This window comes from Mus caroli, chromosome X, assembly GCF_900094665.2.
Source record: "Mus caroli chromosome X, CAROLI_EIJ_v1.1, whole genome shotgun sequence".
Classification (NCBI taxonomy): domain Eukaryota; kingdom Metazoa; phylum Chordata; class Mammalia; order Rodentia; family Muridae; genus Mus; species Mus caroli.
Window position 1 is genome coordinate 35,707,185 of NC_034589.1, and position 24,054 is coordinate 35,731,238.

The window sequence follows — 24,054 nt, forward strand, 5'->3', positions numbered from 1 at the left end:
AAAAAAAAAAAAAAAGAACTCCAACTTTACAGCTGATGGCTCTGTCAGGCATTTCTGAAAATAGAAGTGAATGCTACTACACTTTCGGCTCACTCTTCAATTCTCCACTATTTGTCAGCTTCAGACCCTGCATTTTAGCAAAAATTTTCATCCCTTTGAGATTTCAGATCACATGTGAATTTAAAAATCATTTGCACTTAAAAATCATACTCTGAGGGTAGAAGATCATAAATTGCCTCCAGTACAAGCAAGAGGACATGAATTCTATCCCTAGCATCCATGTAAGAAAAGCCAGGCACAATAGTGTGCACTTACAACTTTAGGGCTAGGGTAATGGAGACAAGAAGTTCCCTTCTGCTGGCTATCTAGCAAGCCTAACCAAATTGGCGAGCTCTGGGTCTCAGTAAGAGACTCCATTTCAAAAAAAAGGTAGATGATTTCTGAGCATAACACCAGAGAGTAACTCTGTCTCCACATACAAAACACACACACACACACACACACACGCACACGCACACAACCTGTACCCTTTTCAGTTGTCTTTAAACAGAGGAAAAATCACCTGTGATGGTGTTAGTATTTGCTTCTTTCTGCTTGTTAATATATAATCATTGATTCTTTAAGTTTGGGTTCAAACGCTTTTTCAATTATTTATTTTTCAAAAGAAGATAGAGTAGGTTGTAGTTCCAGGATTTTGCTGCTCACTCTATGAAATCTTGTAAAGGACTCTGGGACTCAGTACTAGGATAAGTCTCATTAGGACATAGTTATCCACAGACACAGCAAGGCGCAATATGTTTGTAGCTGTTAAAGCAGTTTGCTTTTGGTGAATGTCCAATTCCTTGACAATTCCCTCTGTTGTTATCTGTACTCTAATTCCTCTATTGTCCAGGGAAATATATTTATGGGGACAGATTGATACAGCAGATGAGAAGATACATTGATTGGATGCAGAAGTATTTTACTTGTGATTCAGACACAACTCAAGTTAGGGGAAATAGATTTAAAAAAAAAATAAATGAAATTTCAGGATATTAATGTGATTTATTTCACTTAACGGTGCCTGTGAAAGATGGCAGATATAACAGATCTCTGGCCTGGCTGGGCTGCACATAATATTATGTTTCCTCACAATTTGTTTCTCTCACCTTGACTTTGTGTGAGTGGGGAAGAAATCCCCAGTGATCACTGGAGGAAACTAATTCTTGTTTTTTTTTTTTTCTTTTTAGAAAAAAAATAAAAAGATGCATTTTTTCCTGATTTTCTTTCCCTCTAGGAAATCTGAGGCAATGATATGTAGATTTTGGAAGATGGGATGTCCATCAGCTTACCAAATGGCCCTTTAGATGAAGCTGTCCCTTTGTGCCTGGACAATTAGTGTTTTATGATCCGCTGCTCAAGCACATTTACAAATCACTAGAGTAGCTTTTTAGAGGTGTCCCAGTGCTCACAGCATGGCAAGGGTTTCCTACATCCTTGCTCTCCTGTATCCTGACTATGTGAACCTCTGCCCATGCTCTGGAACAGCAGCGTCAGCAGAAGAAACAAATGATTCAGTCATCGCACCTTGGAATTGGAGAGCATCGGGGACCCCTCCCCCTTTTTTTTACAGGTATACTTACAAATGGTTCACTGTATACCTAGTCAGAAAATGAGAACATTGTCATCAGCTGTTTGCTTGCAAACCTGCCAGGGTTAAGTGAACTTAAAAGAATATCAATGGGCAAAGAATAATTGCTTTGTCCAACTTAATCTACACCTGTCTTTTGGGAACCCCTCCATCCCACTAGGCATTCCATTCCATGTCTGGCACAGGGAAGCCGAAGCAGCAATGTACCAAATCCTGTGAATGGGGAAGGCAGGTAAGGATTAACCAGTTAAACAGCCTCTCTTCTCCTTTTATCTCCTTCATGCTTTCTTTGCCTGGAGGCCAGCCAGTTGTCCTGAACCACCCACACTTGCCAGTACATTAGAGTCGATTATTTGTCTCTTTTTGTCAGCATTGAAATGAGGAGTCAGGCTCTGCCAAGGTGCCTGTACTGAGTGGGGCAATGATTTATAGATTAATTATTTTAAGGAACAAGGCAGCACAGCATGCTGCAGTAGAAACAGTGCCATACCAGGGGAATACCTGCATCTCAGCTCTGGCGCTGAGCTGTAATAGCTGTTTGACTTTGGGCAAATCAGTTGACCTCTCTGAGCCTTGGTGTCTTTCTCTGTAAATTGGGAATAACAACAATTGATGGCTGTGGTGATCAAATAAAATGCTGGCAGTAAGAACATTTTGTTAACCCCGAGGAACTAAATCTATGTAAAACACTGTTATTAGATTTCTAGGGACCTGCACAGTCATAGCACCTGGCCAATAAGGTGCCCAATCCTTCATTTCCAAGACCTCAGGGAGTACATTTGAAGTTCCATAGAGGATAAAAGCATGGAGTTAGTTGCAATGTGGGTCAGCTTATAATTAGCACTTACTAAACCCATTCGTTTTCAGGACTAAACTGCTCCTCAGTGTTTTATGGCTACTAGCTTTTCAAAAGTAAGACAATTTTGGGCTATAAGGTATGGATTATAGTTGACAATTTCTATTATCTGAATCTGGAGGGGAGAATACAGAGTGAGCCATCTTAGAATATCCTAGGGTCACATAGTAGTAGAGAATGTGTTACCCCAAAGAATGAAAAATCTCCAAGGTTATACTCTATTTGATTAGGTTCATAATATTTTAATAAGTACATAAGCTGGGGGAGGAACTAAAAAAAGATCAGCTTTTCTGTGATCAGTAATTAGGATGATAAGCTTTTTGTAGAGAAGTCTTTCTTTTCCATAGCATTACATTTTCATTTCACAGAAACGCCTTTAATCCTAGTACTCAGGCTATGGCAGGAAAACCATCAGTTTGAGCATCGCCTGGGATACAGAAAGCGACCTGGTCTCAAAAGCAAACCCAAACCCAAACCACTGCAACAAAACAGCTTTTTAAGACAAGTTAGAAAACTGGGTACCAGGGTCAGATCATTTGACTTTCTCATTCAAACATCTATGCAGCAACTGCATTTCTCGAAGACTTCAGTCATAAATGCTGACTTTCATACACATCTAGAGCTTTGCATATTTGATTGGGATGCACTTCTTAATTCAGGGGCCTATCTGGCAAATGTTCTATTACAGTCCAATCAATAGAACTGAAACATGCAAATTGACTTGTTCAACTAGACAACTACAGTAGCGGTTATTTATGTGCCATCAAGAGAGCTGGTTAAAAAGTAAGCACACTTGTAGATGAACATTTTTTTTTTTGCATGGAGACATATGACTGGTTGGTTTACTGCTTCTCTCTGCAGCCTGATGGTTGGTTGGTGGTTGTATTTCTACAGCATTCAATTCCCCAGAGTTCTTTCACAGCCGAGTGAGAAGAATGTAAAGCATTTTCTGTATCCTGGGTGTGATGCAGATGTTCTGAGGCCCTGCCTCAATAATGAATACTTCCTGCAGACTGGCTGTTGTTCTGATGTTAGTCAAGTTGCCAATACACTGGTTAATGTTCAAGAAAGGATAGGTGGAGAGGGTTCTGTGGTGTTTGCAAGCTTCCTGCACTGCGGGGCAGTGTTTCTGACAGAGGGCTCTGCTTAACTGTAGGGAACTGTTTTTTGACTTGGGAACTCCCAAAAGCTTTCAGTTCCGCCAGACAAGCTCGTTTGAGCACTCCATCTCAGTCTCTGTCCTGTTCTTTGCTCCCACGGCTCTACAACGGATGTAGGGCAATAGAACCGCCCACCGACTTTGCCCTTCCATGTTGCCTTTGTCTAAACAGAGCCTTATCTCTTACACCATTTTCTCTCCACCCAAAAGTGGGAATGAGGGTCAACTTGGGGAATCTAATAATCATCTCCAAGGCAGGCTGAGGTGGGTACTGCAGGGCTCCTTGATAAAGATATTTCTCCAACCCTAGACTTTCTTGGTGCCTGAAATTGCTATGATTAGAGCACTTTAACTGGCTAATGACAAAGAAAGCTCCTATTAGTATGCACACTTAAGGATACTGGACCATTATCAGCCATTAGTGCTCTCTCGAATTAGTGTATCATAGAAGCTAGCCAGTCACCTGGAAAAGCTTTGGTGAAGTGAGACTTCCGTTGAGGGAGGCTCTTTACTGTCCAAGGGAACCCAGTGAACTTTTGTCCTTTGCTAAAAAGGGAAGGGCTTACTCACCCTCAGTCTTCTCTCAAAAGCTGAAACGTTGCCTTTGTTTTGCTCCTTTCTCTGTCTCCACTCAATGAGGTTTGCATTGTGCTCTCCAGGCAACGATATGTTGCATTTGCCCAGAGTGGGGTTGACAGCCCCTGCCAGGATGTGGGGCTCCGAGCTGAGGTTGATCTCCATCCCACTGGCAAAGGTGACACGTAGTGAACCATCTGGACTCACCCGATAGGTACTTTGAGTATTTTCTGTAGACAGAGGAGCAGAGGAGAGGGGAGGGAGGAGAAAGAAGAAGAGGAGGAGGGGGCTGGTAAAGTTGAGCTCCAAGAGACACATTTAAGGCTGAACAGATGGGGTAGGGAGGCCTAATTGCACTCTAAGCTAGAACCCCACTCTCACATATGCATTCTTTACCCATTTGGGTCCTGTTACTTTCATAGCTGGGCTATATCTTGTGACAGGATAAAATACTGCTGTGTCACACTGTAGGCTGGTCTGTCTGTTTGTCTGTCTGTCTGTCTCTGGTTGTTGGTTCTCTCTTAAAAGCATACACCAACACAATTCCTCTCTGACCTGTTGAATGTGATATCTTAGTTTGATATGCTGGGAGCTCGAATGAGAAGAGTATGAAACTCAACTCAGCATCCTGCCACCTGCGGATGGCATCCTAGCCACTGCAGATGATATCATAGCCACTGAAAAGTTGGTTTTACTCATTTTGGAGTGAGTTTCCCCACACCCTAGCAACAGAGTGAGTTCTGATGTCTAGACAGTGAAAAACTATTTCTTTGTCCACTCCCTCTATAGCTTCTAACACATTTCCTTTGAGATTGTATTTTTTCTTCAATTCTTTTCCTCCTCCTCTCTTTGTGGTTTTAATTCTCTCATAGCACTTGTATCCTTCCCTGGTGCATTGCCTAATTTGTCCTTTGTATTCACCCATGTCAGATCTGATCTGGGAGGCTAGACTCAGATGGGGCACAGACTCTATTATTGTCTTCCAATGTAGGAAAACCCTAAAAGAGCTTTACAAATGGCTGGGTGTTGGGAAATGACTTGATGGGAGATCAGACTTGGCAGAATTTAACCTCATTACTCCCACAGAGATTGGGGCCCAGAGTGGATATGTGAACTTGTGAAAAATCTGAATTTGTCTGTGTTCCAGCTGGAAAAGAGAAGGGAGAACCCATCTTCTCAATCAGAGGGGAATTTAGTTCCTTAACAGGGAGCAGACGTTTGACCAGACACCTGAAAGCAGGTGGAGTTCTGAAGATCATTTACCTTGTTTTAAAATGTAGATAGTGCTGGTTGCTGTCAAGTTGGTTGACATGAGGACATTTTCGCGGTTGGAAGTGTCTAGTGCCACTTTTGTCAGCTTCTCCAGGTCACTGTGGAAGCTGCTGACCTCTCCAGTAGGAAAAGTTGCATTGGTCAGATGTCCCTCGGGGTCATACCTGAGGAACAGAACAAACGTCAACTCCGAAGCCTCTTGGCATTAACAACTGGCCGATGCAAGGTAAAAAAATCATTTGGAAGCTAATACAGTTTTACTTTGAGTGATAACAAATATTATTAACCTTGTTGAATAAGAAGAAAAAGGTCAGAGGGATGATTAATCAAAAGAAGGTAGTTTTTGAAGCTTCTGAATTCCTGATGACTTCCTTGAGCTGTGCTGTTTTACAGAAAAAATATATATCTGGTAATGAATCACCAGGAGGGAAACCTGATTTATGAATCATGTCCTGCTGTGTGCAATGTTCCAGGGAGGCCTCTGCAATTTGGGTCGGTCCCACTACCGGCGATGAATGATGAAAACCAGCAGAGGGTGCTGTTGTCAAAGACAAAGGAGCCATGAAAGGGCCTTCAAAGCCCAAGCAGGCCAATCAACTGACTTTGCATTGTGATGGGAAAAATGATCATTTGCTGCTGTTTAAGTTGCCAAATTTGAAATGAATGAATCATTCTTCCAACAAAACGAACAAGCAGACAGGATAATGGAAACATGTTCATTAAAACGTTCTGGAGGCCCTCGATCTTGGTCTCACTTAAATTCTTTTTATCTTTCTGGAATATAGTGTATAAATGTTTTGTAATTTGCCTCTATGAGGAAGACACACAAAAATAATAATTACCTGGGATAATAGGCAATAACCCATATCTGGAAATACAGTCTAGTGGGTTTACTTTTTGTAAAAAAAAAAAAAATCAAAATTATTGGCAATCTCACTGTCCTCCAAATGGAAACTGTGCCTCCCTGAAGGCTTTTGATGGGGAGCTGGTCTTTTATTGCCAATGGAACCATGAAAAATAAACAGTTCATTAAAAGTAAAGACACACACTTGGAAACCCATTACTGTTTCCTTTTCAAGTTGCAAATTGCAAAATATTTAAGCTCTTTTATTTGCTTTTAAAATGTTAAACAATTATATTCGTTTTTTTTTTTTTTTTTTTTTTTTTTTACCCCAAGTGAACAGGACCCAGCAAAGACACAGTGGTGAGTCCGGCTCTCTCCCACTCTCCTTTCTGTGAATCAGGAGGCATAGCTCAGTGCGATTCCATCAGGTTTTGAGGACCTTGGCCCTAAGTAGCTGTTGAAATTTTAAAATCTAGACCAATTTTTGGCTAATCCGTGTTTTAGAAGAGGGAGCTGCACTTGAGGGTACACAAGCTGTTCCAAGTTCAATTTCCTATGTGTATATTGTGTCTATGGGCACACATAGATTATCAGTTAAAACAGTTGTGTGTGTGTGCGCAGACAATCAGACATCACAGACATGCCAACTGTTATGTCCATTAATTTGGTTTTCTTTTTGTTGTTGTTGTTTTGTTTTGTTTTTCTTTAAATGGGCTTCACTCAAAATGTTCGGTGTGTTGTTACTGTGCAGGAAAGGACTCATTGTCAACACTGCTATTTGTGCCTGTGGTTAATGGTAAAATCCTTCCTTTGTACAGCCTGTTTGCTCACAGCCTGCTCTGGGGCTCTGCACCTGTAAGCAGCAAGCCTCCGTTCAGAAAACAGCATAGAAAGGCTGTGCATTCGTACTAGTATTAGTGTTAGTGGTACGGGGGTGAGGAGGTGTAGGTGCAGGTCTAGGTAAAGCCCTAGCCTTTGTCTGTCGGGTGGTGCTTCCAGAGGATGAAAACAATGTCCAGCTCTTATCATCAAAAGCAATCAACCTGCTGCTCCCTGTAGGAAAAGTTTCCAACTTGCAGATAGAGGGCAGCTGCTACAAGCTTTCCTCAGCAGAGAGTGTGCCAGTCTAGCAGCTTGGATTGTGCAGCAGTTCCTTCCTGCTCCCCATTCGGCCTGAGCAACTCTGCCCCATTGCTTTCCCTTTCCTGGATTCTAAGGGCTTGCCTCAAATCTTAACCAATGCCACTGTTCTTCATTCTGGCAGGACATCAGCCCTGAAATGTTGTAGGGAAAGGTGTTTGTCAGGTGACTTTCCATCTGGGAGGCAGCTACTTTCTTTTCCCCTCCTAGCCATACAGACCTGTGTCGTATTTTATTTGCTTTATTGGAATTGAATTGGGAGCAAGAGCTCTATACCTGAGCTCTACCCCAGCTGTCTCCTTGAGTTTGAACAACATTCCATAGGAAAGAGTTCAGTGGTTGTGTCCCTTTGTGAGACACAGACAAGTTCAGATGCCATTGAGAGCTATCAACACACATACACGCCAGAGTCCAGAGTTCTGGTGAGCCACAGCAAAGGCTGGGAGACAAATTTGGTTTGTTAACCAATCTAGTTGCTATCTGTTAACACTAAGCCATATACTTTTTGCCTGAGATGCATTTTCCTGCTTATTCTCAACATCACAAGCACAGTCCCGACCCTGCTTCCCAAGTCTGCAGAAGTGCATTGGGAAGGGGAAGCTACTTCTGGATAATACTCGAGGTGCTCAGATAGATGTAGGTGGGAGGGTGCTGATTGGTTCTTTTCTCACGAGGGAGGCAGTGGTTCAGGGAATAAAGTACCCTTTACTATAGGCGTGTCTAGTCTCTTAGTGGCTAGAAAGGCATCTTGCCTCATTCTTCTCTGTGGCTGGGCAGACATTCTTATTACAAAGTGTATGTAGCTCGATCATAGAACTTCAGCCTTCAACATTCTTACACAGCCACATTGTGCTCATCCCAGTCAAAAAGCAGTTTCATTTGGCAGTGTTTGTAGTGTGGTGTCTCTCATGTGCTCAATCATTTATATGGCTCTGGATCAAAACAGAAGAGGCCCACCTCACTTCTGTGGGGTCATTACCAAAGGAAGAGCTACAGGCAGATGTAAACATCAGTGGGTAATTCCCTCAAGTTTGGAAAGATTGCTCAAAGTGGACAAGAAAGAAAGAGGGCCTTTGATTTCTCAGGGTTTGCTTGAGTCCCTCCCTCCCAAACTCCCATCACTGGGGAATGCATCTTTCCGGGCTGAATGTCAAAGAAACAAGTTTAATCAAAATTCTCTCATGTCGTGTTTTTCCCTTTGGAGCTTGCATCCTTTGGTGCAGAGAGTATAAGCCAATATGCTTCAACTGATCCCCTCAGGCCACATCATGGGAACAGTCCACTCCTTTCTCTAGGCACTATAGAGAGCTCACTTAACCAGGAACAAAAATTCTGCCAGGGGAATGCACCACTAGACAATGGATATTGCCTTCCTAGTCATTAGTAGTGAGTTTGGTAAGAGGAGATTTATCATCATATTGTTCACTTCTAGACTGATTTTGCAGTGCTCTTACAGGAAGGGATAACAGTAGTATTGAAACTTTTCCTTTAGTTCAACACTGTGATAGACTGTAGGTATAACATGTGTGTGTATGTGTATGTTCATGCTCACATGTATATGCTCTGGTAGAGTATGTAAAGGAAATTCATCTTTAAAAAAATAAATAGAATTGATATGTATGGGTGGTTTCCCAGCATGTACGTCTGTGCATCAACCGAATGCCTAGTGCCCATGGAAACCAGAAGATGGTATCCCTGGAACTGGAGGGACAGGCAGTTTTGAGCCTATCCTTGCTGGAAATTGAACCTGGATCCTCTAGAAGAGCAGCCAGTGCTCTTTACTGCTGAGCCATCTCTCCAGCTCCTAGAATTCATTATCCTTGAGGGGGATATACTTTAGTTGGGGGAAGTTATATTTATACATTATTAAAAATATATTTGGTCTAATCTTTTCTCATAAAGGATAGTGCAATCTTCCCCCCGAGGAGCATTTAAGCCAGTTCTAAACTGCACTGAATAGAAGCTGGAAGCTCCTCTACCTTTGCTTACAAGAAAATACTCAGATTAATAAATGTGTGATTCATTATTTATATTTTTAAAAGGAAGGACAAAGAAGTCAGACCTCTATAATCCCTCAGGTCAAAACTGACCAATCTAATAAGCATTCTTTAGGAAATAGTAGATCCCATCTTTCCCACCAGCAATAGCATTTTGATTTTTATTATGCACTTCCAAGTCCACAATGCCCTTTTGTTCTCATTTGACTTTCATTCGGCTATCAGAGTCATGTGCTATAGGTCCTGGGAATACAGTGTTTCGTGAAACCCACAGGCTCTAGTAGGGCAGATGAGACCTGCACCAAAAATCCATTTAGTTCCAGGATATTGCTAGTGCATATGTAAAGGAAGAACCATAGAAGCCCAGTAAAGGCAGAAGTCAGTTCCTACTGGGCTGAGCATAAGAGAGGGAGGAAGATCATGAAGTGGTAATGTTTCAATCATGGAAGGTGTGCAGACACCAGGGAGGGAAAAAAGGCCTTTCAAATAAAACTGGAGCAGGAACACCAGCACAGACTTATGGGGATGCCCTTTGGGAAAATGCTGTTTGTTTTATGTGGAATGTCCTTTGGAAAAATGCTGTTTGAGAACAAGGTTCCTATAGGAAGGAAGTGGAGAGAATGCTGGAGAAGTGAGCACAGTGGGGTTGGTATACCAGGCTCTTGAGGTAAATATGAAGTTATATAGAGGCAAAGAAGGTAACATAGAGGCATGGAAAGATTTTGGGGGAGGGGTTGGGGAGACCCGATTAGTGTTTTGATGACAGTGAACTATGTATGGGGAGACTGAGAGCAGTAGAGATTTTGAGGAGGATACAGTCTCAGCTCCTACAAGGGAAGATGATGAACTCTTGTTTTTATCCAATGTATTGTGATCACATGTCCTTGGGACTTGCCTCCCACTCTGGACTGTAAGTCCACATCTTTTGACCACTCAGTCATCTTTGCATTCTCAGTGTGTGGCAAAGAGTAGATTCTCACTACAGTATCTACTCATTTGGTAGATGAGCGGTCATTGTACATTGCCAGTGAAAATAGAAAGGAGTGTTCAGTCTGAGCAACAGTGGGATTAGAGAGCATACAGAATTGTCTACAGTAGTGTTGGGAGGGTTGCTATTTAGTTTGTGTCAGATTGGCATAAGCTAGAGTTATCTGGGAAGAGGAATCACAACTGAGAACATTCTTCCATCAGTTTGGCCTGTAGGCAAGCCTGTGGTGCACTGTTGTGATTGATGGCTGATGTGGGAGAGGCCAGCTCATTGTGGATAGTGCCATCTCTGGGTGCTACAAGAAATCAGGCTGAATAAAGCATGGGGAACAGGCCAGTAAGCACCATGGTCTCTGCTTCAACTTCTGCCTCCAGGGTCCTGCTTTGAGTTCCTGCCCTGACTTCTCTCAATGATAGATATAAACTTCCAGGTAAACATAAGCCTTTCCACCCCAACTTCCTTTTATTTGGTGTTTCAGGTCAGGAAGAGAAAGCAAAGTAGGACAACTCAGTTTACATAGATGTCCTGTGAAAATGCAGCTAACCTTCTTTGGAGCTTTTGAAACTTTCTCTGCCTCAATGTGTTCTGAATCTTTATTTTGCTTCTCTACAAGCACCACTGCAATTCTGTTTGCGTCATTCTTGAGTCATAGCAAGAATTGGAATAGAGGTATTTGAACAAAGATGTTGAGTCTATCTTTAGATACCTGAAAGAACAGTCCATATTTTTATCTTCTTGTTTATGTGGATAGATGTTTTATTTTTGTTTTTGATAGAGTCTCATGTAGCTAAGGCTGGATTAGAACCTTTTAGGTTACTGAGATGGTGGTTTGATGGGGTTAAGGACAGAATGCTCGACCCTACACATTTTATATAAGAACTCCACCAACTGAGTTATCTCCTCAGTCCTACTTCTACTAAATTGCAGTCATTTACTTGCCTGGAGGTAAGGGCTGCACCTTATAGCACCTTAGTTTCTTTTAGATCCCATGACTGTAGAAGACACCAGAATCTTGCATATGTTTGGTTTATGAGCCTTAGCAGTGAATGGATGAGCCTCTCTCCAGCCCAATTTCAAATGTTTGGAGGGGTGACTATTGAGTGAAACTTTCTGCATGAAGATATGGCTTATGTGCTTTGTCCCCTTATAATCTTATCTGGGCGAAAGGGTAATCCCTCATTAGCCACCCATGACAAGACTCAGCATTTAAACAATACTCTAGAAAGTATTGAGAAATATCGTGAAAGCTTTTCTCACTTGTCACTAAGTGGCTTTTTGTGTGCAAACAAATGAACTAACAGTCTAGAAATGGAGATGGCAGAGGACCCAAAGTTCAATAACACATGGAAATACACAGGTCTTCCTCCCAAGTGCAAGGACTTCCTACACAGGGCAAGAGACACTGAGGAATTATTATCTCGGCTCAGCCTGACAGCAGACACAACCAATTCTCTTGCCTCAGCCTGGGGCTTTTTCTATTTAATGTAGCAGAAGTTTTTTGTTTTTTTGTTTTTTGTGTTTTTTTTTTTTTTTTGGCCAGGCAAATGCCAGAAAAATAAGTGAAAGCATCATGCTTCCTATTTCAGTTTCCAGGATGAAGAGGAGTTCCCAGTTATGTGAGGAGCAGTCTTTCCCTTGGATCTCCACTGTGATCGGGTCAATTACAATTAGGGGTCCATTAGCTTGTCAGGACAGAATGCATTTCTCCTTGTTCTAGTATTAAGCTTATGTTGACAGTCCTCCTTGTTAGCCATTTCTCTGTGGACAGCTTCTTATCCCTGCCCCACCTCCACGTCCCCACACTCTGACACTTAGGATGCTTGTGGGCAGTGAAGCTTCAAGTACTAATACTTGGGGTGTATAATTTTGATCTCGGTCCAAATCAGTTATGAAAATCAACAATCTATTTAAACAATATCCCATCACACAATAAAAACCTCTATACTCCTGCTGCACAAGAGACTGTTTTAGGTTCCGTTTGCATTACCCACTGTTCAGGGTCATCTGTGTCAGTTTTTCTCTCAAAGCTGCAGATAATCAAAAGCTGAGCAGATTACTCTCATGGGTCTTTCTACACAGCAGGTCTCCATCTTGACAAACTTTGCTTTGCTCTCATCTCATCTCACAACAATTCTGATTTTAACTTGGAAAACAATTTGTCCCCTTTAGCCAGAAAAAGAAGCCACTCTCTCACTTTACAGAAATACTTGAGGTTTTAGGAGAGCCTTTCAGCTTCTATCGTGCTTAGCCTTCTTCTGACCCTGATTGAGATAGTAGCTCCAATTCTGTGTTCTCAAACTTCAGATGGACAAGGACAGTTTTTTGGGGAATATCCAGGACTGGGTTAAAGGATGTAAGTGAAACAAGCCACATGCAGAAGGTAGGCTATTTATGCATATTTATTAGGGCAATAAAGTCATGCATTCTTAAGTGGCCAGGACCTAGGGACTGTGGTTTACTAGGGCCTGCTGTTCAGCCTGAGAGCAAATAGTTTCAAAAGGAAGAGGTATCTTCTCTCAACACATGTAATTTGTTCAGCATACTTCTTGCTGCAGTTAGGAGGCAGGGGAAAAGAAGAGCATTCCTTTTTTATCTAATGATGTTCTCATATTTACTTCCTGTTCTAGTTCTCCACATTCTGCGCCATCACTCTTGTAGTCTCAAATATTCACCGTTTTATGGAATTCATTGTGGTAGTTGTAGAACAGAAAGAACAAGTCTGATTCTAGATCTAGCCAACAAACAATCTGAGTGGGCAAGTTACCTCCTTATTCTGGGACTCTCTCATTTATAAGATGACTTCTAACTTTTCTTTGTGGTCATAAAATTCCAAGGGCACTCCCCTGTGGATGCTTGTGTTTCTTATTCCTTAGAGTCTCAATATTGGTTATGTCACAATGATGTTAGTAGCTCCCACTTTACTGATTGCAGGCTGAGTCCTGGTGATAGGTCTCGGTATACTGCTTACCACATTGTCTCTGCTTCAAGGTGACAACAGCAGAAAAGCTGGTATACAAATTGATCTTTCAGTAACACTCTCTTTTCTACTGGGCATCATAAATTTTTATTTCTATACTGTACCTTTTCCATTAGCAAGCAAACATATTTCACTAAAATCTTTTATAAGTTCAAGGGTAGCCTGGCCTACATAGTGAGTTTCAGGCAGCCAAGGATATATAGTTAGACCCTGTCTCAAACCAAATCCCAAATCAAACAAAAAATGAAAACAAAACTCCCTTCTGTTGACTCCATTTCTCTTCCCTGACACCAGTTGTAATTTTTCTACCGCTTATAGCAAAGTCCCTCAAAGTAATTCTTTATCTACTGTGTCCAATCTTTCTCCTCCTATTTTCTTTTTAAATTATTGTTGAGAGATAATTCACATATCATAAAATGTAGTCTTTTAAAGGGTACAAGCTACTAATGTTTCAGTACATTGGTTATGTTATATAACCATCACCACCACTTCCAGAGCATTTCTATCATTCCCTAAACAACCCTTTTTCTTTATGCCTGCCTAAACCCCCAGTTTATTCCTTTCATCAGCTCTTGGCAACTACTAATCTATTTTATATCTATATAGATCTGCTCTTTCTGGATATTTTCTGTAAATGTAACCATATGGTCTTTTCCCTCTCATGCTTATCTTCTTTCACTCAATGCTTGTGAGGTTGATTTATGTTTTAGCATGTATCAAAACTTCATTTCTACTTTGGAGTTAATATTAGCTCATATTGATAGATTGCATTATGCATATCTCCTCATCACTTGGAGGACACTTCCTGGTGATTATGAATAGTGGTGCCATTGATATTTGTGCATCCATCCAGTCTTTCATTGACCTGTTCTATTCAGGTTTGAGTCCTGTACTGTGTTTTAGAATCTTCCTCCTTTTAGGTAAATACTGATCTTCACAGACAATGATCAGTTCTTAGGACCAGCTTATTTATTAATATCTGATACACACATTTTTTTTCTGGGGATGCTGGACATTGTCCCCAGGGTCTTGTATATGTGAGGCAGGCAACCTACCAATGAGCTCTAGACTCAGCCCCCTTTTCCTTTTTGAATCACCTGTTTTATATAGGGATGGAATATGAATACATCCCCCAATTTTTAAAGTTGAAATATTATAAGCTGGGTTTTAAGTTCTATTTTTTCAAATTTACGTGTATAGTTGTTTTTTTTTTATTCTGTATGTGTGTCTGTGTACTTCTTGCATGCCTGATACAGAAGAGGGCATCAAATACCTGGGGACTGGAGTTACAGATGGTTGTGAGCTGTCATGTCATGCTAGGAATTAATCTCAGGTTCTTTGAAAGAGCAGCCAGTGAATTTGACTATTGAACCATCTGTGCAATGGCAAGAGATAGGGTCTTTAGGAGATGATTAGGTTATAACGGTTCTGCCCCCATAATGAGATCTGTGAGTTGTAGGGATATAGCCTATCTCCTTTGCTCCCTACCTGCCATATGAAGACACAGAGTAAGAGGTGCCATCCTGCAAGCAGAGAGTACCTCATACCACATGCTGATTCTGTTGGCACTTTAATCTTAGACTTTCTAGCCCCTGGCAAGATGTCTTACTGGGTAAAAGCATTTGCTACCCAGACTTTGTGGCCTGAGTTTGAGCCTTTGAACTCATGTAAAGGTGGAAAGGCAGCAACAACTCCACAGCGTTGTGTTCTGACACACATCATATGTGTGCAACCCCTCCTCCCAGAGTGAATTCCTACTGTTTATTAATAACCTGGCCTAATGCAGGTTGTTTAAGAGCATAAATGGGCTGGTGGCTTTCAGGACACACTGCTTCTCTAGCTCATTGGCCCTCTTTCCTCAGTCTCTTTTGACAATTTTTCTTAAGCAAAAACGATGAGATACTTTTGGATCATTATGCTGCTATCTTAGTCTATACTCACTTTTCTGGCAATCTCACCTGTTTCATGGACTTAAATATATTTTAACCTTTGGAGGATTTCAAATGTGGATTTCTCACTTCTCTTCAAACCCAGACTCATCTATTTAACTTAAAGTTAAATAGATGTTTAACTAATTGTCACAAATTGAATTTCTAGTCTCTTACCTTATTAAGCATCTTGTATAATATTTCTTTCTAAGAATAGAAATTCTATATTTTAGTGTTTAGGCCAAAAACTTTGAAGTTGTCTTTGACTTAATTTTTCCCTATAAATCCTACATCTACTTTGACAGTAAGTATTGATCATTCTTATTTTCAAAATGTATTCATAATTTTTGATTCATCTCTTTATTAGTATAATCTCTATCATCTGCCTATCTATCTATCTATCTATCTATCTATCTATCTATCTATCCATCCATTTTTGTGTGCCATGGCAGAATGTGGGAGGTCAGAGAACAATTTTTGGGAGTCAATTCATTCCTTCTACCATATGGGTTCTTGGACTCAAGCTCAAGTTATCAGGCTTAGAGGCAAGCATTTTTACCTCCCGAGCCATCTTACTAGCCCCCAAATTATTAATACATCTTATACCATATATGTGTATGCATATATTCTTTATATAACATCACTTACTGTCCTCCAGTAAAATGTAAGGTTCATGAGCAAATGGAATTTTATCTTTTATTAGTGGTTATATCTCCACACATAATAGGCACATCCAGCCTGTGGCCTACAGGCTTCATACACTTCAGGATAGTTATGAGTAAAGGTCAATATAAACTCATTAACTAACTTAAAAGATTATGAGATTTTTGTGACTTTTTTTATAAGTTGACTTCATAGTTCTTGTGTGTGAACTTAAGCAGATGATAACATTGTGCCTCAGTGTTAAAGGTTAGACATGCCTGAAACATTTAGTAGTACTTAGCAAATACTCAAAAAATATTAGTCAAAGGAATGAAAAGGAAACAGGTTACCTAGTTGATTTGAAAACTAGTTAACATAACCACTTTGCAGGACTGAATTTAACAGTCAGGTTTCAAAAGAGTGTTTTTTTTTTTTTTTTGTCACATCATTTTAACTGCTTTGTGATCTGGAATGAGACTCATTTTCAATGACTTCAAAAGTTTTTCACTAGAAATTAATTTTCCTAAAGGAAGAATGTTTTAAAGTATGGACATCAGGGTGAAACAGGACCAATCAATTATATTTGTGGCTTAGTTACTTATCTAGAAAATGGGGATGCTAAGAGCCCCTATCCCATGTTGTAACAAAGAGAACCAAATAAAATAATGTATGATGATTACATACCACAATATCTAGCAGCAATTAAATCCTTAGAGAGCAGTAGCTTTTTAGCTTTTGCTACTCTTATTAAGACATAAGAGAACTAAAAAAAAAAAAAAAAAAAAAAAAAAAAAAAAAAAAACAAGGAAGCCCTGCAGCCCTGCAACAGAAACCACTGAATACATTTCTCCAAGTGAAATTGGAGTAGCTGTTCAGGTCTTTTGTGTAAATGGCATTTCTTTGGGAAATGCTCCAAAATTTGAAGGACAATTGCTTTGTTCTTTTCCTCAGAAAGCTTTTGTGCCCTGGACATATTCTCTTCATATTCTCTGTAACCACACAAGAAAAGTCACACCTTAAACTCCTCACACTTGGTATCTCAACTTCTTCATGTTTAAAGGCTTTGGCTTGAGTGTTGTCCCAGGTTCTGAGTTCTGACTCTAGGGATTATCCTCACTTGGTACACTGTTAGCAACTTGGCAGTTTCCTTTGTGGGGAAAGTGCTTCCTGGGGGCTGATCAGTCAGGCTTGCTGAGTGGATGGACTTAGGAACAAGGTAAGGACAATGGTCTCTATTTCCATGCTGTGGGACCACCTAGTAGCTTGCATACTTCATGTTAGTTCCCAGTCAAATGCAGTTGTTACAGAACTAGCCTGTGGTTGCAACTGCATGCTAGCTTCCACTGGTGTGGGGACACTGAGGAAGCCTGAGTTTGCACAGGAACACTTGGCTCCCCATCTCACAGAGGTGATCAAGGGCTCAGAGCTGCTGGGCAGCATTTGCTCCACAGATTTTTACATTCTCCTTTCAGGGTCCACTTCTTCCTTTCTTACTTCACCCTTATCTCTCCCAGCAATGAATACTGAGTTGGCCTGGGCACAGACTTATTTATTCATCCATTGGACCCCACAGGGATTGGTAAATACTTGTTAAATCACACTGCTTCTTTACTGCTTCAGCAGTATCCTTTCGCTTTGTTATTTAGATGCAATTTTACCTTGTCTTCCCAGGGATGCTGTAAATTTGTTGAGTTCATGGACTTCTACCTCATTCCTGTCCCCTGCAGTGTCACACTAGACTTTAAGCATTATGCTCTACAAACTGCTTAGGCAAAATGGGGCCCACCCTAGGAGCTGAGTAAAATTTTCTCCTTGACTACTTACTTTTTATTTTTTTTAACTGTGATTATTAGGAGAAAATAGCATGCAACAAGCCATCAATTACTAAGCCATGTTCTTACTGTAATTCTGCTTCAAATAAAAACCTAACAAAGGCTTAATTGGAAATTAGAAACTTACTCATAAACAGTTGTCCATCCATTTTCATTACTTTTTGTTGCCAGAAGTCCTGTGTTTCCTGGGTAGGTCATCAAGGCCAAATTGTAGCCTTGGGCTGACACTCTTTTCAGGACACCATTGCTACTTATGGTAAGCCAGTAGACTTGTCCGCCAGGCACAACAAGCCACAGGGGCATCCCACCTGCATCCCGGCGTATATGCACTGAATTGCCATTGCTGCTAGTGATTGCACCCAAATCACCTTCAGCATTGTAGGTGAAGTTATAAACATAGTCCCTTGTTATCAAGTTCATGGTATGTAGGTGCGTTCCATTTACAGTGAACTGGTAGAGTTCTTGGTCAGCAGGAGAGGCAATCTCATATAGGTTCATGTCATTCAGGTGGGCTTGATTCTTGCTGATGGTACGAATTCGAACATTGCCAAGATCTGCTACATAGAGGGTACCATCAGGTGACACTGCTAAGGAAGAGGGAGCTTTCATCTTTGCATCTTTGGCATAGCCACCATCACCTATGGGGAAAGACCTTGATATTAATAATTGGCATCAAAGAAACTTGAGGGGGCATACCCTAGATGTAAAGCAACACACATTAAAAAAAATCATTAAAAAAACCAGTAAACCAGCATTCTTTGCAATCTCCCCCTCTGATTATTTTGAAACCCATTATTCAAGATCGTAATTCTCGAGTCAGTACCACTAAAGATAAACAGTAAGATGTAATTATCTCAGTTACACCAATTTTGTGAATTCCTAAATCCTGCTGTTCAGAATCTATTGTATTGCAAGATACAAGAACAGCAAGTAATGATAGCCATACAAAATTTGCCTGCAATTCCATGAGCCTTATTCCTGTTGCTGCTTGCAGGATCTGTTTTAAGACCTTCCAGTCCTACTATGCTTAGAGGTCATTTCCTCTGTTAATTCCCATTGTCCCACTGGTAACGGATACTGTCTATAAGTGTAACAATGACTCCAAATATCAAAGTTAGTAACTGAGATAAACATTAGACTTATCTTGAATGAAAGATACACATTACTAATATATTTATGTTTCATTGTTCAGAAAAATACTGAAAATACTGAACAAAGTCACATTGTCCAGTTTGCTAGATGTGGATTCCTATGGCCCAGTGAAACACAAAACTTATGAGGGCCATTCAGTCCTGGATGAGTAGCTTACTAGGTCTGCATGCAGCATGGCGGGATTTCCATTTGGCAGATGAATAGAAGAACTGTTGACATTTGGAGGTCTGTTTGATATCTGAAATAACTATTCCATGTTTGGGGGAAAGGCTCTTCTTTTCCTCTCCTACTTTAGTGAAAAGTAAAGGGCACTGTTGTTGCTGGAATTTCAGAGCTTTTAAAATCAAGTAATGTAAGAGACTGATGTTGTAAGTAAGAACTTACCATTGTGGAATTTAATTTTCTTATGCATTCTCAAAGCAGTCTACTTGGGGTCCCTTCTAATGTCTAATAGAACATGTTGTTAATGTGGAAAGCAGTCACTTAGGGAAAGTATTTTTTTTCATAGTAAAATCAGTAAATATGTTTTATACCTATTTTCCTTTATCTAATGCAAAAATAATTACATGATCTTACATTTGTATAGTTAACTTTTTGAGAATCTGAAAAGTTATTACATCTGTTTATCCTAGGAACAGCAAAGTGACGTGACGGCGAAACACACTTATCTCTGTAACAAGTAAGGCAGATGAATTGTGAACAGGTTTTATGGCTTTTCTGGGTCAGTAAGTCATCTGTCAGAGTTGACTCTCAATACATTGCTTTCTCCACTAGCCCACACAATTGTTGATATGAACTCTTTTTGTTTTCCTTTAGGCTTTTCTGATGCAGGTTTTGCTTTTGAAAAGAGAAAGGGGGAGCTGCTGAATTGCTAAAAAGGTCATACCTGAAAAACAGTCACAGTTGGGATCAATTTTACAGTCGCAGTCAGTGGGAGCACCGGCAATGATGGAGATCTCCCCATTGGTGGTCACTTGCTGAATGCGGTTCACTTTCCTCTCGTCTGTTTCAGCGATGAAGAGCAGCCCGCTGTGGGAGACGCTGATGGCCCTAGCTGACTCCAGGGTGGAGTGAATTGCTACTTTGCTGACCAAGAAATGATCGATGCCGGGCACCTGGCAGTGAATGGGACGCCCTGCAATGATCCGCACACGCCTGTTCTCAGAAATTTGCAGCACAATGTTGTTATCCAGGACATACAATGAATTGTCCATGGGATTGACTGCAAGGTCTGTTGGCCACTCTAATCGCACCTACAAAAAGAACAGAGCACTCATCACCATGTTACCACATCTTTCCAGAGATGTTTTTACCTTAAAAATAACAAATAGCTTATTGTTTCTGTACTATTACTGATTTCAGCGACACTGATGCTGTCTGGCAATGAGGGATGGCTAGGTAATCACACAGCCTGGTAAGCATATTTATCATCTCTGCTATTCCCAATACAATATAAATTGTTTTCCACAGTCTCAGAAGTATCTTTTAGAGTAGTGGTTTTTACAGTGTGGTCTCTGGACCAACTACCATAGCATCACTTGGGAAATGATTAGAAATGCAAATTTGGAGGCTCCATCCTAGTATAACAATCCTGGTATCCATCCTAGTATCATAGTCCCTAGGTATGGGGATCCAACCATCTGTGTTTTTACAAATCTCCAAGATTTTGAAGGCTGTTGCTGTAGGGCTTCTGGATCACTACAAACAGCGCCCCCCCCCCACACAATCTGTTATTGTCTTGTATATACTTAGAAAAGCAAAGTCCTTGCAAACTTTATATGCCCCAGTACAGGGGAACGCCAGGGTCAAAAAGTGGGAGTGGGTGGGTAGGGGAGTGGGGGGGTGTATTGGGGACTTTTTGGATAGCATTGGAAATGTAAATGAGGAAAATACCTAATAAAAAAATTTAAAAAAAAAAAAGAAAAGCAAAATCCTAAAGATTTGGGGGCAATAGAGAGAGCTGGGGAAACCAGATTTTACTCAATCAATGGCCTTTTTGGACAGGGCCTGCCATTAACATGTGCTTAATATCCATCTTTTATATTATGCAGGTTCAATCCTCTAGCTACTTATTCGGAGTCCTAGGCTGGAACATATTTCTCACTTAGTTGGATCTTGCTTACTCCTTTAGTCTTCTACCCTGGCAAAGAAACGGGTTGGTTTGTTATTTCCCTGAATGTTCTCTTTGTGAGCATTCCTTGGATTAAGCCTTGTGCTAGGCTTTAGGGATTAAAACAAATGTTTCCATGACATAAACCTATGCCTTCAAATAACTCTTTAGTCTGGCAGAGCCCTTGGAAGCACTGTTAGCAATTACTCTCCATGTTGTGAAAAGGAAGCAATAGAAATGGTATGAAAACCCTTCACATAGACATAGAGTCAGGATATTAGCAGAAGAGATGGTATGTAAAATTAATATAGCTTCAGTATGTAGAAATAATTAGTGATGTCAACCAGAAGGTAGAGAGTGCCTAGATGTCACAGAGCCAATCTTGTCCTTTTAAAATTTATATCCTGTGGTCCTAACCTTAAATGTGACTGTGTTTGCAATAAAAGGCATTTAAAGAGTACATTTTGATAGTTGAGATTGTAAGGCTGGATCCCTAATCTAAATCATAAGCATGATTATGATAATGAAGATGTTTGTATGTGAACATAGCAAGAAGATAGCCATCTGAATGTCAAAAAGAGATTGCTAAGGCAAAATGAACACCTGTGTCTTGGGTCTCTGCTGTCCAATGATATGAGAAGATAAATTTTTGTTATTGAAGACAACTAATCTTTGATACTTTGTTATGACATCTCTGGCAGACAAATCCACCAGCTGATGAAAGGAAGCACTCTGTTAGTTTTGTCCTTGTGACTGGGGGTAGCCACTGATGGGATTTAAATAGAAGTGTGGCATAGGTCTATTTGGGTTTAAGATGGAACTTACTGGCTGCTGTTGTGACAGTGTAGGAGGCAGAGGTGGTGTGTGTATGTGTGTGTGTGTGTGTGTGTGTGTGTGTGTGTGTGTGTGTGTGTGGTATGTCCTGTCCAAGTGCTGTGCTAGATGCTGGGAATACACAAACTAAACATGAGTCTACTGTAGCTACTTTCTGGACATGAATTAGCTCAGTGTCTGCCCTGACATTCCCTGGCAGTGACTACCTATCTCTAGGTACTTCTTAGAGCACTGTGCTTCATAGTGCACTCCCTACATCACCGGCCATTACTGTCCATTTCTCTCCTTTCAGGCTAGACAAAGGCAGAAAAAGCATCCTATTCAGGACTAAAATAGTGACAGTAATGTAACTGTTCTTTTTAGCTTTGAGTGAAAGCCGGAGGAAGTCTTTGTTTTTCTAAGTGGAATCTGAACGTTTGGGAAGCAGATGTAGGCTGTCATTGCTTTTTGAGGCCCTCTCCTTCCTCAGCTGGATGAGGCTTTATGGTTAGAGATTAACAAAGCAGAAAAAGGCCCCATCTGATATCTGAGATGAAAACTTTGTTTTTTTTTTTTTTTTTTTTTTACTTGTGCTTGATAAGGGTGAGCAATTGCAGCTGTGAGGAGAACAAAGGTTGCCTTTGGCTACTCCTTATTATACCACATGGGGCCATTTACCCCAATATCTGAGTGTCTCTTATTGTGTTCCCACAAGTTTGTGTGCCCTCTACCTCCACCTCTACAAATGCTGGCCATCTATGGTCAGTACCATATGCCTCTGGGCAGCTAGGAATTTGCGTGCTAATGGGGTATAAAGCTCTGCTTGTAGTATGCATGTTCTACAGAGCCTTTCGGATGGAGGCCATTGGATAAACATTACACACCAGCATTAACAGCTCCCGGAACAGTTTGTGGTGATGTGTTCCTCAGCATGTCTGTCTGAGGCCTTTGCATGTCAGTGTGCTGCTGGAGAGAGACAGAGAACCTGCTGCCAGTGGTGCTGCTGCTGCAGCAGCAGCAGAGGGTTGACCCTTCCTTTATCCTGTGCCCCCATCTTGGACCTCTCTAGACACTATCAAACGTGCACAGAAGCTGTCTATGTGCTCTAGTCCTATGGAACATGGTCCCCCAGGAAATAAGTCAGGGCTGGCCGAGGAAGAGGAAATGAATTTATTTCAGTACAACACTCCTCTTTTGATGGAGTCTGAAGCCAGTGACCCAGAAAAACAAAGCTGGCTGAAATGACGTTCTAATTATCCCCACTCTGGGGGCCAAAGCCAGGCCAGAGGCCGAGGAATGGCACGCACCTGGCAGAAGCTAGGGAAGGACTCGGCTCTCAGCTATCAAGTCTGCCTCTGAGATAAAAGCTGGTGGTGAGAAAACACGCTGTGAAATCCTCCAAGTCTCTCAAGCCGATTTAAACCGATACTATTGGAGTCATGTTTATTAGATTTAATATTGCCTCAAAAATACACCAGCCATTGTGTCTGTTTGTTTTCTTTCCCATCAAATGAGCTACCCTCTGGCAGTTTCCTGTGACTAAAGTGGCCTTTGTGCTTTTGAGACACTTTCTATGCCAACTACACAGAATCCCTTTAATTCCCATTTGATTCAGCAGAGCATCTTGTCTATGAGATCTGCTCAGATAAAAGCTGTGTGCCTACTTAGTAGTCAAGGGGCCAGTGTTTTGGAGGATGGACCTTTTCACTGCTTTTAGGTTGTCAGTTCCCTTTATGTGTTCTCATGTTAAATACATCCATTTCCAGGTAAGTCATCAAGGAGCTAGGACTTCACACCCACACGATAGTAACACAGTATTTACTCGTAAGGCATTTCCACATTGCCCTCAACATATGGAGTGATGTTTTTGAGCTGATTCTGGCTGATGGAACTAGCATCTATTAGTTGTGGAGAGATCCCGGAATGCTATGCTATTGAGATGGTTCTCAGGTTAACTTGCAGAAGCTGCTGCCACTTGTACAGCTGTCTTTCTTTCTTTCTCTCTTTCTTTTCTCTCTCTTCCTTTCTTTCTCTCTTTCTCTTTCCTTCCTTCCTTCCTTCCTTCCTTCCTTTCTTTCTTTCTTTCTTTCTTTCTTTCTTTCTTTCTTTCTTTCTTTCTTTCTTTCTTTCTTTCTTTC

General features: G+C 40.9%; 1 protein-coding gene across 5 annotated transcripts in view; it reads right to left on the reverse strand.

The window, feature by feature from the left end:
* Tenm1 (teneurin transmembrane protein 1) overlaps positions 1–24,054 on the reverse strand; it is an 811,210-nt gene that overhangs the window by 23,829 nt on the left and 763,327 nt on the right. For all 5 annotated transcript variants that reach the window (XM_021153953.2, XM_029473265.1, XM_029473263.1 and 2 more), the window contains 4 exons: positions 19,880–20,246; positions 17,969–18,479; positions 5,485–5,657; positions 4,216–4,451 (listed from right to left, as the gene is read on the reverse strand). In XM_021153953.2, the coding sequence (XP_021009612.1) occupies positions 4,216–4,451; positions 5,485–5,657; positions 17,969–18,479; positions 19,880–20,246 (1,287 nt within the window). The remainder of the gene's footprint in view (positions 1–4,215; positions 4,452–5,484; positions 5,658–17,968; positions 18,480–19,879; positions 20,247–24,054) is intronic.